The sequence below is a fragment of the Neolamprologus multifasciatus genome, chromosome 4 (genome assembly GCF_963576455.1).
Source record: "Neolamprologus multifasciatus chromosome 4, fNeoMul1.2, whole genome shotgun sequence".
NCBI lineage: Eukaryota > Metazoa > Chordata > Actinopteri > Cichliformes > Cichlidae > Neolamprologus > Neolamprologus multifasciatus.
In genome coordinates, this window is record NC_140442.1 from 18,449,726 (window position 1) to 18,464,398 (window position 14,673).

At 39.8% G+C, this 14,673-nt stretch overlaps 1 protein-coding gene across 12 annotated transcripts in view; it reads left to right on the top strand.

Annotated features, from left to right (window-relative positions):
* cacna1aa (calcium channel, voltage-dependent, P/Q type, alpha 1A subunit, a) overlaps nucleotides 1-14,673 on the top strand; it is an 85,567-nt gene that overhangs the window by 38,744 nt on the left and 32,150 nt on the right. For 7 of the 12 annotated variants that reach the window (XM_085157688.1, XM_085157690.1, XM_085157691.1 and 4 more), the window contains exons 16-26: nucleotides 323-440; nucleotides 2,591-2,658; nucleotides 2,817-2,923; nucleotides 5,311-5,361; nucleotides 6,186-6,354; nucleotides 6,628-7,223; nucleotides 7,313-7,662; nucleotides 7,750-7,873; nucleotides 9,128-9,257; nucleotides 9,694-9,753; nucleotides 9,857-9,969. In XM_085157688.1, the coding sequence (XP_085013814.1) occupies nucleotides 323-440; nucleotides 2,591-2,658; nucleotides 2,817-2,923; nucleotides 5,311-5,361; nucleotides 6,186-6,354; nucleotides 6,628-7,223; nucleotides 7,313-7,662; nucleotides 7,750-7,873; nucleotides 9,128-9,257; nucleotides 9,694-9,753; nucleotides 9,857-9,969 (1,886 nt within the window). The remainder of the gene's footprint in view (nucleotides 1-322; nucleotides 441-2,590; nucleotides 2,659-2,816; nucleotides 2,924-5,310; nucleotides 5,362-6,185; nucleotides 6,355-6,627; nucleotides 7,224-7,312; nucleotides 7,663-7,749; nucleotides 7,874-9,127; nucleotides 9,258-9,693; nucleotides 9,754-9,856; nucleotides 9,970-14,673) is intronic. The other 5 variants (XM_085157696.1, XM_085157700.1, XM_085157699.1 and 2 more) reach the window with 3 other exon arrangements.

Sequence of the window (14,673 nt, forward strand, 5' to 3'; positions counted from 1 at the left end):
TACTGTAAAAGGAGAAAAGGGGAGGGAGAGGCTAGTGGAGGGAGAAAAAGCCGCAAAATAGAAGACAAAGCTGGATTAAAGCTAAATGCTGAAAGGACCAAAGAGGATTTGTGCACGAGGAAGTGATATAAAATGTAAAATGCTACTCTAGAACCCTTAAAGATTATTAGGTGGGAGCATAATTCTGCTAAAACATGTTTAAATATTTAAGTAGTGTGTAGAAAAGGGTGAGTCTGTTCTTTGATTATAGCATTTTGAGCAAATATGTGGATGTGAGAGTGCTCGTCATAGCATCGTTTGAATATTTGTGTATGTTTGCCAGATCCTGACCGGCGAGGACTGGAATATGGTGATGTATGATGGCATCAAATCTCAGGGTGGAGTCAACAAGGGCATGGCCTTCTCCGTCTTCTTCATTGTACTCACGCTTTTTGGCAACTGTATCCCTTGACAGTGACATTGCAGATAAGCCTACATGCATGCGCAGCTCTCAGATATTTAGAGTGGAGACATTTGTAGATGTGTTTTACACATTTTTACTTTACTCTCAGTAAAAAGTCATACAAAGGTTAAATGCAGATTTTTTTTTTTTACAGTTTTCTTTAGGACAGCCTCAAAGGTGGAATAGTTCGAATGCTTCTTTCTACCTATTGCTGTTTGCTGTTGTTTTGTAGTTGCGGTTACTCTGAGTAGAAGTGCTACTTTTTTTCTTAGCCTGACTTCCTTTAATCTTTTTTTTTTTTTGGCATATCAACATTGAAGCAATTAGTCTTGCATCGAGACATCGAGACATTGCACAGAAACCATCCGACAAACAACCTGCATGATGGTCTGCCTGAGAAGCTCAATTCACTGCAGGGGCCAGGCGCTCTCCAACGGTCACTTGCAAGAGCTTCAGTCAGTGTTGTATTTACTGTTTTATTCACTGACAGCCTGTTCTTCGGCACGGCTGACAAAAGATCAAAGTGAGAATGTGTAAGAAAAAGAACAATCTCTGAGAAATAGTCATGCTTCTTTTATTCATGCTGGACTGAGGGCAGAGTCAGCTCTTCATCTTCAGCTACAGAGTCATATTATTTACAATCTCAGTTCTACAAAGGTTTTGATGCAGTGGATAAGCCCATATATAACATAGAAAACATATTAAATGTTAAAACTGGGACATTTTACTAGTTTGCACCCAGTTAGGTTCACTGGCAACAGGTCAGTAACATAATTGGGTGTAAAAAGAACATGTCAGAGAGTGAGAGAGTCTCTCAGAAATAAAGATGGGCAGAGGTTCACCAATCTGCAAAAAAAATTCAACAAATTGCAGAACAGTATTAGAATACTTTTCCTGTAATAATGCAAAATTTTGAGTGCTTTGAATATCTGATCATCTGCAGTGCATAATATCATGAAATACAGAATCCAGAGGAATCTCTGCACAATCTGTGCACAAGGGACATGTTATGTAGCGCTGTGTGGAAACACAGGGAAGCACATAGCAGACAGGGATGATGTGACAACAAGCGGAGGAATACAGAGAACCTAAATGCACACAGGATCATAAGAGGAAGGGAAGCAGCAGAGAACACCGCTGGAATTAATACAGCCTAGCAGGACAGGGAAGCAAAACTGAACACAGAGAACACAGGATGAGAGACTGTCAAAATAAAACAGGAAGTACGATAACACTTGACACTGGGAAGCAGACTAACTAAGGAGACAGAAAGGGAACCAAACGTGGAGACAAGAGTTAAACAAACATGAAGACAAGGCTGACAAAACATGCAACATAGGAGAGGCATGGAAACAGAACCTAAAGACCAGATGTCAAAACTAAGACCAGAAACTACAAATATTACACAAATAAGAAAAACAACTAAAAGAACCAGAACCAGGAATATATACATTAAATCTTCGAATATTAAATAAACCAGAATCCGAAGGGTTCAAATACAAAAGCAGGACAAACAGGACAGGACAAACCTGAAATGGATGCTCGCCTTCAAGTGGCACTGAATTAAAAACAGGCAGAATTCTGTCATTCTGTCAACCATTGCATGGGCTTGGGAACACTTCTAGAAATCCCTTTCTTTGCCACGCAGGTTAAACCTCTGTCAGGCACAGTTCATGATCTAGATTGCTAGCATTTTGTAAGTAAATAAATTGGATATTTTCTCAGATTAAACATTTGATATGTTTTATTTGATATACTGTGAATAAAATGTGGGTTTTATTAGATTTTCAAACCACTGCATTCTGTTTTTATCTACATTTTGCACAATGTCCCAATTTTTCTGGAATTGGGATTATAATACCAAAGTGATTGTCAACAGGTATCTAATCAGAGAGTCTGATAAGTCCACTGTCCTGGCATATACTGACACAGACCTGTGTTGTCATCTGTAAGTCGAACCACACACTGTTAAGGGATCTGTAACAAGGATGATACTGTAGCAATAATGATACGCTGCAATCCAATACACCAACTTGCCAAGAGGTACATTATAATATAAGTGGCTTAGCCAATTATTTTATGTACATTTTGTATTCTCTTGCACAAACAATCTCCCAGATGCTGGATTGCTTTTAACTCTGTGTTCAGACACTCTGCTGAATGTGTTCTTGGCCATCGCTGTGGACAATCTGGCCAACGCACAGGAACTGACCAAGGTATAGTACAGTCTAATATGAGTGCAGTTTCTTACACTAACACATTAACCACGAGTTATCCTCCTCTAATCAATGAACTTCTTCTGCTTCCCTCATGTGAATTTTTCCTGCCTTTATCATATTTGGGTTTTGATTTATTTTCTAATCCACATTTGCAGGATGAACAGGAAGAAGAGGAAGCTGCCAATCAGAAGATTGCCCTGCAGAAAGCCAAGGAAGTGGCTGAAGTTAGCCCACTATCTGCTGCAAACCTCTCCATTGCAGCGTGAGTCTCTGTCTCTATTACTTTTGTGTCACCATCTGGGAGTCTAGTACTTATGTCGGACTCAGCACATTGGGAAGTGGACGGTATAGCACAGTTGAGTGTTTGAAGTCAGGAAAACCGTCAGTGAACCATAATCTGTTCAAGTTTGGATTCTTAAAACATCACTTCATCGCCTTATGAACATGTGGTGATGTTGCTGATTGCAAATAGTCTTTCATCACAATGAGCTTTAATGACTAATTACCCTTCAAAAGTACACAGCCCCACTTTTTCTTTAGAATTGCAATATATTCATTGATCAAATAGCATCTTCCAAACTGACTTTTTTCTGTTTCAATATAAAATTTAAAGTTCATGAATGTAAAAATTCTCTGTATATTTTGTCATCATAGTGGAATAAACAATGTCTTCATCTATCTGGCAAGGAAAGGAAATTGGGGATAGCCTAAACACACATATACTTGCTTCTCGTCCTTCTCTCTGTCATCTCTTTCTTCTCCTTTACTTTTTGTCTTAGTCTTTGATCCCTTTTCTCTGTACACACAAGGCTCTGTACTTTCATGTCTGGTAAAGTTCACACACTTTGCTCTCAGATGCAAATACGTGCATGAAAATACGTTCAGCACGACACAGGGGTACCATGTTTGCTTTTAAATACCATACGTAATAGCACAGTCCTTACCATTTTGGTGTGTGAGACTGTGCTCACTCATTGTCACTTGCAGGTACAATGAACAAACATGCCCTAGAGTTTTAGCTCAATACACTCACACGCACATATGCTTATTAACATTTCCATCATTTCATGAATCGCTTAGGTTCTTGTTACTGTTTGTGCCGTGTAGTGTGCTTCACTATGAAGTGACCATCTGTGTCTGTGTAATCAGTTTAATTTACTTGGAATTATGATATAAATATGTCTTATTTTCACTACAGTGTATGTGTATCTGTCTGTATATGTGTGTGTGTGTGTGGATGTATGTGAGTGTGTGAGAAAAGAAGCTTTCAGGTAATGTCGGTTTGGTATAATATCCAGCATTTCTTCTCTAGATTACCATGGTTGTTTGTCCAAATTTATCCAGAAAAACAACCTTCACAAACCATGCAGCCTAATTGCTTGAATCTTTTGAAAGCAGACTGTAGGACAGAGGTTTACCAGAGTCTTGGTTAAGCTCTAAGCATTGTAGGGCTGCAGATTGCCTTACGTTCTACTGTGCCAGTGTAAATCCAAATCCCTAATTTCTGTGGTGCAAATAAAAGAAAGAGAGAGATAGAGACAGAAAGACATTTAAATTCAAGAGGAGATCGTCCCTGTTTTCCCAAGGAGGGATTTTAAACTTGGGGACATCAGTGGTGCATGAAAAATCTCTTAAGAAGATATGCCAGACTCAGAGAAAACTACGTAAAACCAGTTGTAAGGCAACACAAGTCCAGTTTGTACTCTCAAAAGGAAATTGCCCTCTCTTAAACAGCCATGCATTCTAAACAAAGTGCGAAGACATTTTAGGAAGTATTATTCTAATGATAGTGAATAATTTTTTTAAAAGATTCAGCACTGTGTTTTCAATAAGCTTAAAGAAGCCTTTGGAAATAATAAAAATCATATTAAATTAGGTTGTCCTTATAGATTTGGTCCTTTAAATTATTAGCGTGCTATTTTGTGTTATGGAAGAGGATCATGCACAAATTCTGAATTCAGAAATAAATTCATGACCAAAATGTATCTACTTTTTTAAGTGCCCCTAACCCTCTTTAAGACAAAGCAGAGCATTTCATATTTAAAATGTTTATTTTTAAATCTTACTGTAACCTTTTCAGGGTTTATCAGTTTTCAGTACAGGTCAGAAATATGCAGATATTACATGTTTTATTAAAATTTTAAAACATGTTGTCATAATGCCAGTGTATGTTGTCATGTAGGATATACTCACAGGACCATATTTTGGTAAGTATTTTTTTAATGTAGCGGCTTCAGTGGAAAAAGAGAGTAAAGGGTAAACATGTGCAGTACATTATAAAGAAGTAAAACTGATCAGCGCACAACAGCAGCACTTGAAAGTGAGTGATAGAAGAAAATGGATTTTGTTGAGTGTGTGTGTGTCTTTTGTGTCTGTGTGTACGAAGGGTTGCATTCCAAAATGCTTAAATTTTTGACAAAAAATATTCTAAGATTTGCTTCCATTTTTGGATTTCAGGATTATAGTTTACTTTTTTAGTAGTCTAGACATGTAACGCTTTTGTCTTGGATAGCGATAATTTTTTTTAGAGTTGGCACTTTGTGTTTTTTTTCCTTTCTTTTAAAAAAATAAATGGATAGCCCATTTTGGAATGAAATCCTCCTTCTGTTCTTTTGTGTCATCTCACTCACCAGCTGTTTCCCTCCTCAGCAACAAAGTACACAGTGAGTGTCACAACGCTTCTGACCCCTTTCTGGACTGGTATTTATTTATTTGTTTATTCATTTATGACTTCCTTCTGTTTATTGACTTTACAACCATTCCTTGCTTTTTTCATGTTTTAGATCTCTATCCTTTTCTTGGCCCTTTGTTCGTAACGTCTGTTTTTTTCCAAATTATTGTACACAGCTGGCTTTTTTTTTAGCTTTTTCTTTATGTTGGCTTATTTTTTTAAAGTACTGTTTCTGTTGCCTACGGCTGTTGCTTTATTGTCATTGACTGTTGGCCCTGAGAGAAAAGTGAGTTAAAATTGGTAGAAATTTTGGAGGGTAAGAAAGGAGGTGGTCACTGACAGTTTGGGGGTGTTTTTTATCTCATCTTTTTGCAAAAACAAGAAATCAGTTATTCTAACTAATATAAACCATTTAATTCAGCTCGATGGCTATTTTTGCTCTGCACGAAATCTGTCCATTAAATTGTATGTCCTTTAGCATGGGATTATTAGTTGTGTATAATTTGAACAAATTCTGACCTTGCCTCAGTGTTATCCTCCACACTGTTTCCCACGTGGTTTACCAAAATAGGGCCGTCCTGCCTTGTGCTTTGGCAAGCTGTGCAGATACCCAAAGCCCTGTTCTGTTAAGAGCTGCGTTGTTTTATAGGTCCAGTCAAATGACCCTTTAAGTGTCTGTGGCCCCCAGTGTGTCTTTATGTCCTTGCTATTTGATGTACTTATATTTTTAGTGTTGGTTTCCACTTCATCATTCTCATGTCTTTGTGCGTTCATTTGCATAGCATCAAGTCTTAAAGCAGGTCTTAACGAGGCCAATCTCTTTCTCCCTTTTCCACCATGCTTCATTTTGCAGCAAGGAGCAGCAGAAGAACCACATTAAGGGAGTCAGCAAGTCAGTGTGGGAGCAGCGCACCAAGGAGCTGAGGAAGCAGACTCTGGCATCCAGCCGCGAGGCCCTCTATAACGAATTGGACGCAGATGACCGCTGGAAGGCAAGGACAGGGAGGGAGGAGCACAACAATGTAAAGGAAAAGGCAAAAAGGGCCCCTAGACTTGTGCTATCAGTGTACACAAGTTATGGCCACGAGTGTTGATGATGACTTTTATTGGTTTTCATTTGTTCTTGTTAATCATTTATCGGTGGCTTATTTACCAACTATGGTCTAAATATTGGTTGGAAATTTCCAATATATAACTGAAATGTAGGTCTTCTAAAGTTTTGCCTCCTCTCATGAATTACATATTTTAAAATTATTCCTTCTGTGCTGTTTCGCTATCCATTCGTTTCCTTGCAGGTCAACTATTCACGTCACATCCGTCCAGACATGAAGACCCATCTTGATCGACCCTTAGTGGTGGACCCCCATGAAAATCGTAATAACAACACAAACAAGACAACTGGCAACAACTCAGACTTCTGTGTCAGCCAGCACCATCCTGAGCACCATGGCCAAGTGGGAGGGGATGGTGGAGGAGGTTCAGGTCCACCCAGACCTCCCATGGAGCGGGGAGAATCCACGGAGAGTAGACGGAGCCGCAAAAGTGAGCATCACCACAGCTCTCATGTCCGTCTGGATGCTACAGTGATTCCTGGGCCGGGTTCAGAGGAGAGGCTACCCAGGCGCCATCACCACACGCGGACTGGGAGTCGAGGAGGAGGGCAGTCCGAACACAGGAAGCCAAGGTCACATCGAAAGAATGCTGAAGATGGTGAGGAAGGTGGGGGAGGAGCTGGAAAATCTGGAAGACATAAGAGCAAAGGAGTGGATGGGAGTAGGGAAGGAGGAGAGCATGAGCGAGCAGGCAATGGCGGTGAGAAGAGGTCAAGAAGAAGCCGGCGTGGAAGCCAAACAGAGGGCGAGGGGAAGCGGATGTGCTCACACAGAAGGAAGTATGTCATTCATTTTTCATTTTTCAGTCATCCTTTTTACAATCTCCTCTAATCTGATGGCTGTAATTCTTTCTTTGACCTCTTCCTAGGGACTGCAGTGTCCCAAACCTATCTACCACACGGCCCATCCAAAAGAGTCTCTCAAGGCAGAATAGCCAGTACAGTGAGGACATGGACAACCTCATGAACACCAAACTGGTGTCTGGTTCTACACCACCTAGCAAGGGTCGTCCCTATCCAGTGGCCAGTCACACTGTCACCCCTGGATTTGGATCTGCCCTTCATCTTGCTAACAGTGGCACTCGTGGAAGTTTGGTCACGTTAGATAGTTATGGGAATGTCGGACATCACCGTGCAAACAGTGTGATCAGGCTGCCCCACCCTGATTATACTGCTGTAGACATGCCCATTTTTCCATCCACCAATGCCATACTGCAAGGTAGGGGTGAATGGATGTGTTTTTCTTTTCTTTTGTATTTCTTCTGCTACTTTATAGCTCTTTACAATGTTTTCCTCCTACCTTCAGTTAATAAAAATGCCAACACTGAACCTCTGCCACCTGCTACAAATGATGATGAGGAAGGAGGGGAAGGAGGGCCTAGGCCCATGCCTCCATATAGCTCCATGTTCATCTTCTCGACCACCAATCCGTAAGTGATACGTACTAACAATTACCAACGCACAGGCTAGCACACGTAGTATATGCACACAATGCAAACTGAAACACACTGTCTCATAATTACCAGTTAACCATATAAACCTTTGGCTAAATCCCTATCCTAATGAGGACACATCTTTCCTTAAGTATGAACACAAAGTCAGCAACACAAAGCAAAGATGAAAACTAGCCCAAAGAGACTTGAAAGCATGAGAAACATGAACAGGTCAAAACAGAGGCTGCAAGCCTGACTGCTCATCACTGCTTTTGTTACTTGTTGAAGTTCAGGCTCTGGCTGCTGGGCTGGGGTCAACATGCACTCAGCTTTATCATCATTCTTGGCTAGCTTTGCGTTAGCATGCTGTCTGTGCAGATGTTTGCAAAGAGATGAAGCAGTATAATACTATAATGGATGCAGTTTCCATTTTACCTTCACGCTCTTGTCCTTTTGTGCAGTGAAAAAAAGTATTGTCCATATCTCCGCTCCTCTAATGCTGTATAGCTGTTTTCTGTTGCCTACACTTTGCACAGTCAAAAGTCAGCTTTATTGTAGTTGACTTTTGATCCAAAAGTATGAGATAAAGTTGATTGTTGGTATAATATTTTGAGGGTAGGGAAGGATGTAGTTAGTGTCTAGACAGCTACTCTTGCCTCTTTAGTTAATTTGATGCAGTTTGGTGTGGATTTAGCAGTCTATTAAATTGTCTGTACCTTACAATGGTTTGCCCAATGGATAGAAAATGGAGGCATGAACCACATATCAATTATCTGATCCTGATAGCTACACCAGAAACCAAGAAAAGACTGCCACTGCCCGGCCACTGACAAACTGATGGATTCCCAGATTGATATTTGGGTAAATCCTGCTTTACTTTAGCTTTTCTACTGTGGTCCCTCAATTGCCCACAGTGCTGATGGAAAGATTGACTTGCCTGTCACTATCTCAAAAACTATTTCAAATGAAGCTCAATCATTATGTCATGTATTCTAGACTGTGGGTTGGCATAGCATGAAAAGAGGTCATTTGCTAAAATTTGTTGAAGACACAAAGCCTAATTTTAGCAAATGAGCAGGTCTAGTTTGTGTAAACATTAAAACAGAGCTGTTTAAACATTAGTTGAGTATTTGAGAGGGATTTAAATTTTGTTTAGCCTCCACAAAGGCCTTCATTATACTTATAAATTAAACATAATGGTATGCATTGCATTAATGCAAGAGAAAAACAAATATCTTTGTCTGCTCCTAGGTTTCGACGAGCATGCCATTACATTTGCACCCTGCGTTATTTTGAGATGTGCATCCTGCTGGTCATTGCAATGAGCAGTATTGCCCTGGCAGCTGAAGACCCTGTTTGGCCCAATTCCCCTCGAAACGATGTAAGAAATTCATCATACACGTATTATTGGTTCTTTTGGCAACTAAAATATTATGCATATAATTTATCTATTATTTTTTGTATTTACTCTCAAGGTTATTTTTGCCATCTCCCTAGCCTTACGTGCGTGGAGGTCTGAGCAGTAAATGAAATAACTATATAGAGTATGAGATAGAACGTATAAATCCAGCACTTAAAATTATTATTGACAGTTTTATAGTGGGTAGACAATTAAGTGGCACACACAATATTCAGGATTTTCTGTGTTCAGACTCAGCAAAATGATACAAACTCACAGACCACACATGCACAGGAAACATTTGCAGTTTAAAGTACTGCGTTCTTTAGTAATATGATATCAGATGATGCAAAATGAATGCAACACTGCACTTATCTAAAATACAAAATCATCATATGCTCACTTTTTCTTTGTGCAGGTTCTGCGCTATTTTGACTACGTCTTTACAGGAGTTTTTACTTTTGAGATGTTAGTAAAGGTGAGACACATGAAGAATCAGCATTTTTCCTCAGTGTTGAGACAAACATTTCCTCTTTTTGATAAAGGCTGTAATGGGTCCATGTTTTTGGTCTCTTTTCTAGATGGTGGATCTGGGGTTGGTCTTGCACCAGGGCTCTTATTTCCGGGACTTGTGGAACATCCTTGACTTTATAGTGGTTAGTGGTGCTCTGGTGGCCTACGCCTACGCCTTAGCGTAAGTCTCCCTCCTGCTTCCCCCTCTGCTCTCTTTTCTCCTCTCCCGCTCCTCTCCCCTCTCACTGGTACCTTGGAGTACAGCGTCCCCAGTTCTTCTTCACTCAACCATGGCTGATTTTTGGCCTCTACTTTCTCTGTCCTACACACTTTTCTTTCATTCACTCGCATACATTTTCTCTCTTGGCACTTTTTCATTCTCTTGTCTCCTGTTATCCTCCACCATAAACCCAAGTCTTACCTTTATTTAGAGTGCAAAAGACCTGTCCTCTTTTTTTGGCCATGTCCTTACTTCATTTCTCTCACGGTCACATTTTGCTCCTGCAGTCCTTTCATTTTTAAGCTCTTCCTATTTCAAGCTCCTTCCAGCTTCTGCGTAAACACTCCCACATTATAAAATAGATCCCAGCATCCTCTCCCTATCTACCTCCCCATGTGAGAGGTGAGGACCACCCTTTGCACCTGTAACCCTTTAGTGCCCAGGGCGTTCTAAAGTAAAAGGGCCCATGCAAACCCCGGCCAGGTCACCAAAAATCTCAACACCGTTCTCTACTACAAAGCAGGTACTTCAATCTTTACTTGATTTGCATGGCTGTAAAGATAAAAATACAACTACATGTTGATTACTGAGTTAGGCTGTAGATAATAAGTGCTATGCTGGTACAAAGCATGAATTTTGCTTTTGCATGGTATGTGAGAATATAAAGCAATTTATAGATTTAGAAGTCTGCATTAATGTGATGTCATGTTTTGGATATAATATATACACACATATATGTAGATATTAGGGGTGCAACGATACACAAAATTCACGGTTCGGTTCGGTTCGATACTTTGGTGTCACGGTTCGATATTTTTTCGATACAAAAAAATGTTCATGCTTTTTTAATTTGTAATTTATTAAAATTATAAATATATATTTTAACTCAAAAGTACAGTTTTTAAATTTAATGTTGCTGAAACAACAAAATAATAATAATAAAAAAAATCTATCTGATTGAGAAATCACTCATCTTTGGAAAAGAGAGCTTATTACAGAGAAATGGCTCTTTCCGCAATAAAAGCTACACTATACGCTTCTTCTGGGCTATATTCTCAGCAGCATATTAAACATATCAGGTCCCCATAAGGAGAATCATGTGCTAACGGCTGTCTAAATGATCCGGGTAAAGTTTGTAGCATGCGTGCTTGTTGTTTTTGTCTGCTTCCACTTGTCTTTGCACTAGGATGATGTCGGCGTAAATGTGCAGTCATATTCGTTGTGTTCCCACTAGTGCTGTCAGCGTAAATCTCGTTGAAATGATGTTAACGCCACAACACAGCAAATCTCCGTTAACGAGTTACCACGGAGCACCCCGTGCGTGGGGCTGGATGGCGTCAACACGTTAACAAGCTAACTGCGCTAACGCACTAGTTCCCACAAATTGAGCATTGCGTGGCACATCCGACATACTGTTTTACTTTTGTCCATGACGCGCTTACCTTCATGGTCATGCTTTACATGAAAACCAAGATAGTACCAAACGCCAGCTCTGAATGAGGGTGGGGGAGGTTCAATTTCGGGTAGCGTTAAGGCAGTTGCCATGTTGCAACGAGCTTAGCTTCTGTCTTGCTAGCTTGCGTTGTGCTCAGTGGATCTGCACTCGACAGTGCAGCCTAGGCGGAATAGTCGAACGCAGATCCACTGAGCGCTCAACACAGACAGCATCATCAGAAGAAAAGTTGATAAAATAAATAAAAAAATTTGTATTGTTCAATACATATGCGTACCGAACCGAAAGCACTGTATCGAACGGTTCAATATCGATACGAGTATTGTTGCACCCCTAGTAGATATGTTACCGTATAATATATTTGTGCTCTCAAATTAATGATAATGATATACCATAGATTTTTACACAGGTCTGCAATATGTGAAGACAATGGATATTGTTTTTACTGTGGAAGTGACTGAAAGCAAACCTACATAGCTTAAACTGCTATGAGCTTTTGGACACTTGGATTATAAGGCACCTAGCATTCTTCTGTGTTGGGTCATTGAAGTTGGTGGACTTGGAGCCTCTTGGATGGAGGATGCTCTGTTCATTTTAACTTAAACACCAGTAACATACACTTATGGACAAAAGTTTTGGGTTTCACACTCTTTTAACTACAGAATTTGCCACAGATCAGGCACCTAGCCATACAGTCTGCCTTTACAAACATTTGTCGTTCTAAAGAGTTCAGTGAATTTAAGCACGGTGATAATATAAGACACCATACCTACAACAAGTCAGTTCATGAACTTTCTTCCCTTTTAAATATTCCACAGTCAACCGTAACTGGTATTACTGCAAAATGGACCACAACCACAATATGGCAGACCTTACAAAAGTTACAAAGCAGGGTTAGGCAGGTACACAGTGCAAAAAAGTCACCAACGCACTGCTGCAGAGTTCCAAACCTCCTCTGACTTTAACAACAACACAAAAACTATGAATTAGGAGCTTCATAGTATGGGTTTCCAGGCTGAGCAGCTCCTGTAAGTATAAATAGGTGATACAGTACAGAATTTGTATTAATCCAAATATATTTGACAGTTTTATTTAAACTGAACTGAAATGAGAAACTTTCAGAGACTCTGTGAGTGTGGTCTGTATCTAACCACTTGAGGTCTTTGATTAATATAAGCTAAGTGATACAAATAAATTAATACATTTTGAACTCTTGACTTTATAAAACTGACACTTGAGTAATGACTTGAACTAAAGATGACACCTTGGATTTTCATAGTCCCAGAATGATATCTTGTGACGTTGTCCCCTCAGAGCTCCTCAAACAGTTGGGGTTTTTTTGCGGTCCTATTGACCCATCTTTTATGCCACCTTTACTGAACTGCTCCTCCTCTGCACTTTGTGTCCATTCTTCCACCTCTTTTTATCATACATCACGATGACACCCAAAATGTACTTACTTTTCTCATCATTCTGGCCTCGGAAAAGTCTGTGAAACGGTGCACTTTCACAGGTATTTCTCCAGATATACCGGAGAAAATATTCTGCACGCTTAAATGAAGAAATAGGCTTTTTTTGTCATTCGGTATTTTGTTTACTGAAGTCAATGAGAGTCTCTGGAACTATGGCAAAAATGTTAGAAATTTTGGCACGGTCACTGGGAATAGTCGTGAATCATTTCACCAAGATTCAGGTCTGTGCCTTCAGCAGTCTATCCCCACCAGTGGGTAAGAGTTAAACCCAACAAGTTACCAATAATCTCAACTAATAAAAACCTTCCAGCTTTCAAATGCTGCTATGCTAAAATAGTTTTGGTTTAATTTAACATAAACTAGGTTGTCCAGCTTATCTGCTCACTTTATAACTATGCCGTAGTACATTGTTAAAGTCCAGCTGAATTAAGAACTCATGAACACGGCAGGTGCTCCAGGGTTCTGGTAGAGGTGATCCATTCACTCTTTGTGAATCATCTTTATATGTGTGTGTTTTAACCAACGCTCTTTCCCCTCATTTTAGTTGAATTTGTGTCTCTCTGTTTGTATATACAGAGATCTTTGTCTCCACCTTTTCTGTGTGTCCCAACCTCTTTCTGTTTCACTGCTGAATTTTTTTTCTCTGTGTATCTTCTCTGCAAGACCAAATTCATCCAGTGGAAATGTTGAGTATGAATTATAATGTAGCCTTAATCTGAAGAAAACGAACAAACAAGCCCAATTTGACTGTAGTAGAGGTTTATCGTGCTAATGGCTGATGGGAGATCGGAACCAGTAAGAAAAGATTCCTACCCATCCAGATAGTACCTTAATTCAATTGGTGAAATCAAACAGCACTCCTGAAGCGATCAGAAGTCTTGTTGGAGATGTTTATCACTCCCTTAATCAAATTATTCTGGTCTGAGGGCTGCTGTGTCTTGGACCACTTATGCAGCTGTCCTTCATATTTCTGCAGTCAGACTGAGGTTCAGATCCAGACAGGCTCAGAGTCAGAGATGATGACTAATCAAGTTTGGTTTGCCTTGAAGCGCACCTTGACATTCTAAGATGTTTTTTTTTCACCAGGTAGTGTTTACTCTGCTATGTGCCTGAAATGAGTTTATATATGGGCTTGCTGGTCCTTAATAATAGTAATTTGAATATTTAATTGTTATTCATGACATTTTACACATTAGATCATTTTCAGAGTAGCACTAGTTACCATTTGAAATCTTGCACACTCATCAAGCAGTTTTTTCTGCGGGGGGGGGGGGGGGGGCTAAATTGTGAATGCAACAGATTATCTGAATGTGTATTTTGTTATTTGGTAAGAGGAGTCTCTGAGTAGGTTGGTTGATCTAACAAGAGAAGGTACTGTCTTTTCTTTTTTCCCCTTTCTCTCTCTTATGGATGTTTCCCTCAAAATCCTTCCTTTTCTGTGTCCCATTCTGTTTCTTTATCCCACCTTGTCTCCTCTGTCTTGTTGTTCTCACCTCTTACTCATTTCTCTCTTCGGACTACGAGCAGCAGCGGCAGCGGGTAAAGTTCTCTCACTTTTTCCTCCTCATTTTCTTCTTCTGCACTCTCGGTATCTGTTTCTCTGATCACACATCTCTTTCCTTCTCATTCATCCATTGTCACAGTTGAAATGTGTATCTGTCTATATTATTTTTCAGTTTTTTTTTTTTAAATCCATTGTTCACCATGGAACAACTCGGACTCAAACACAACTAAACCTCA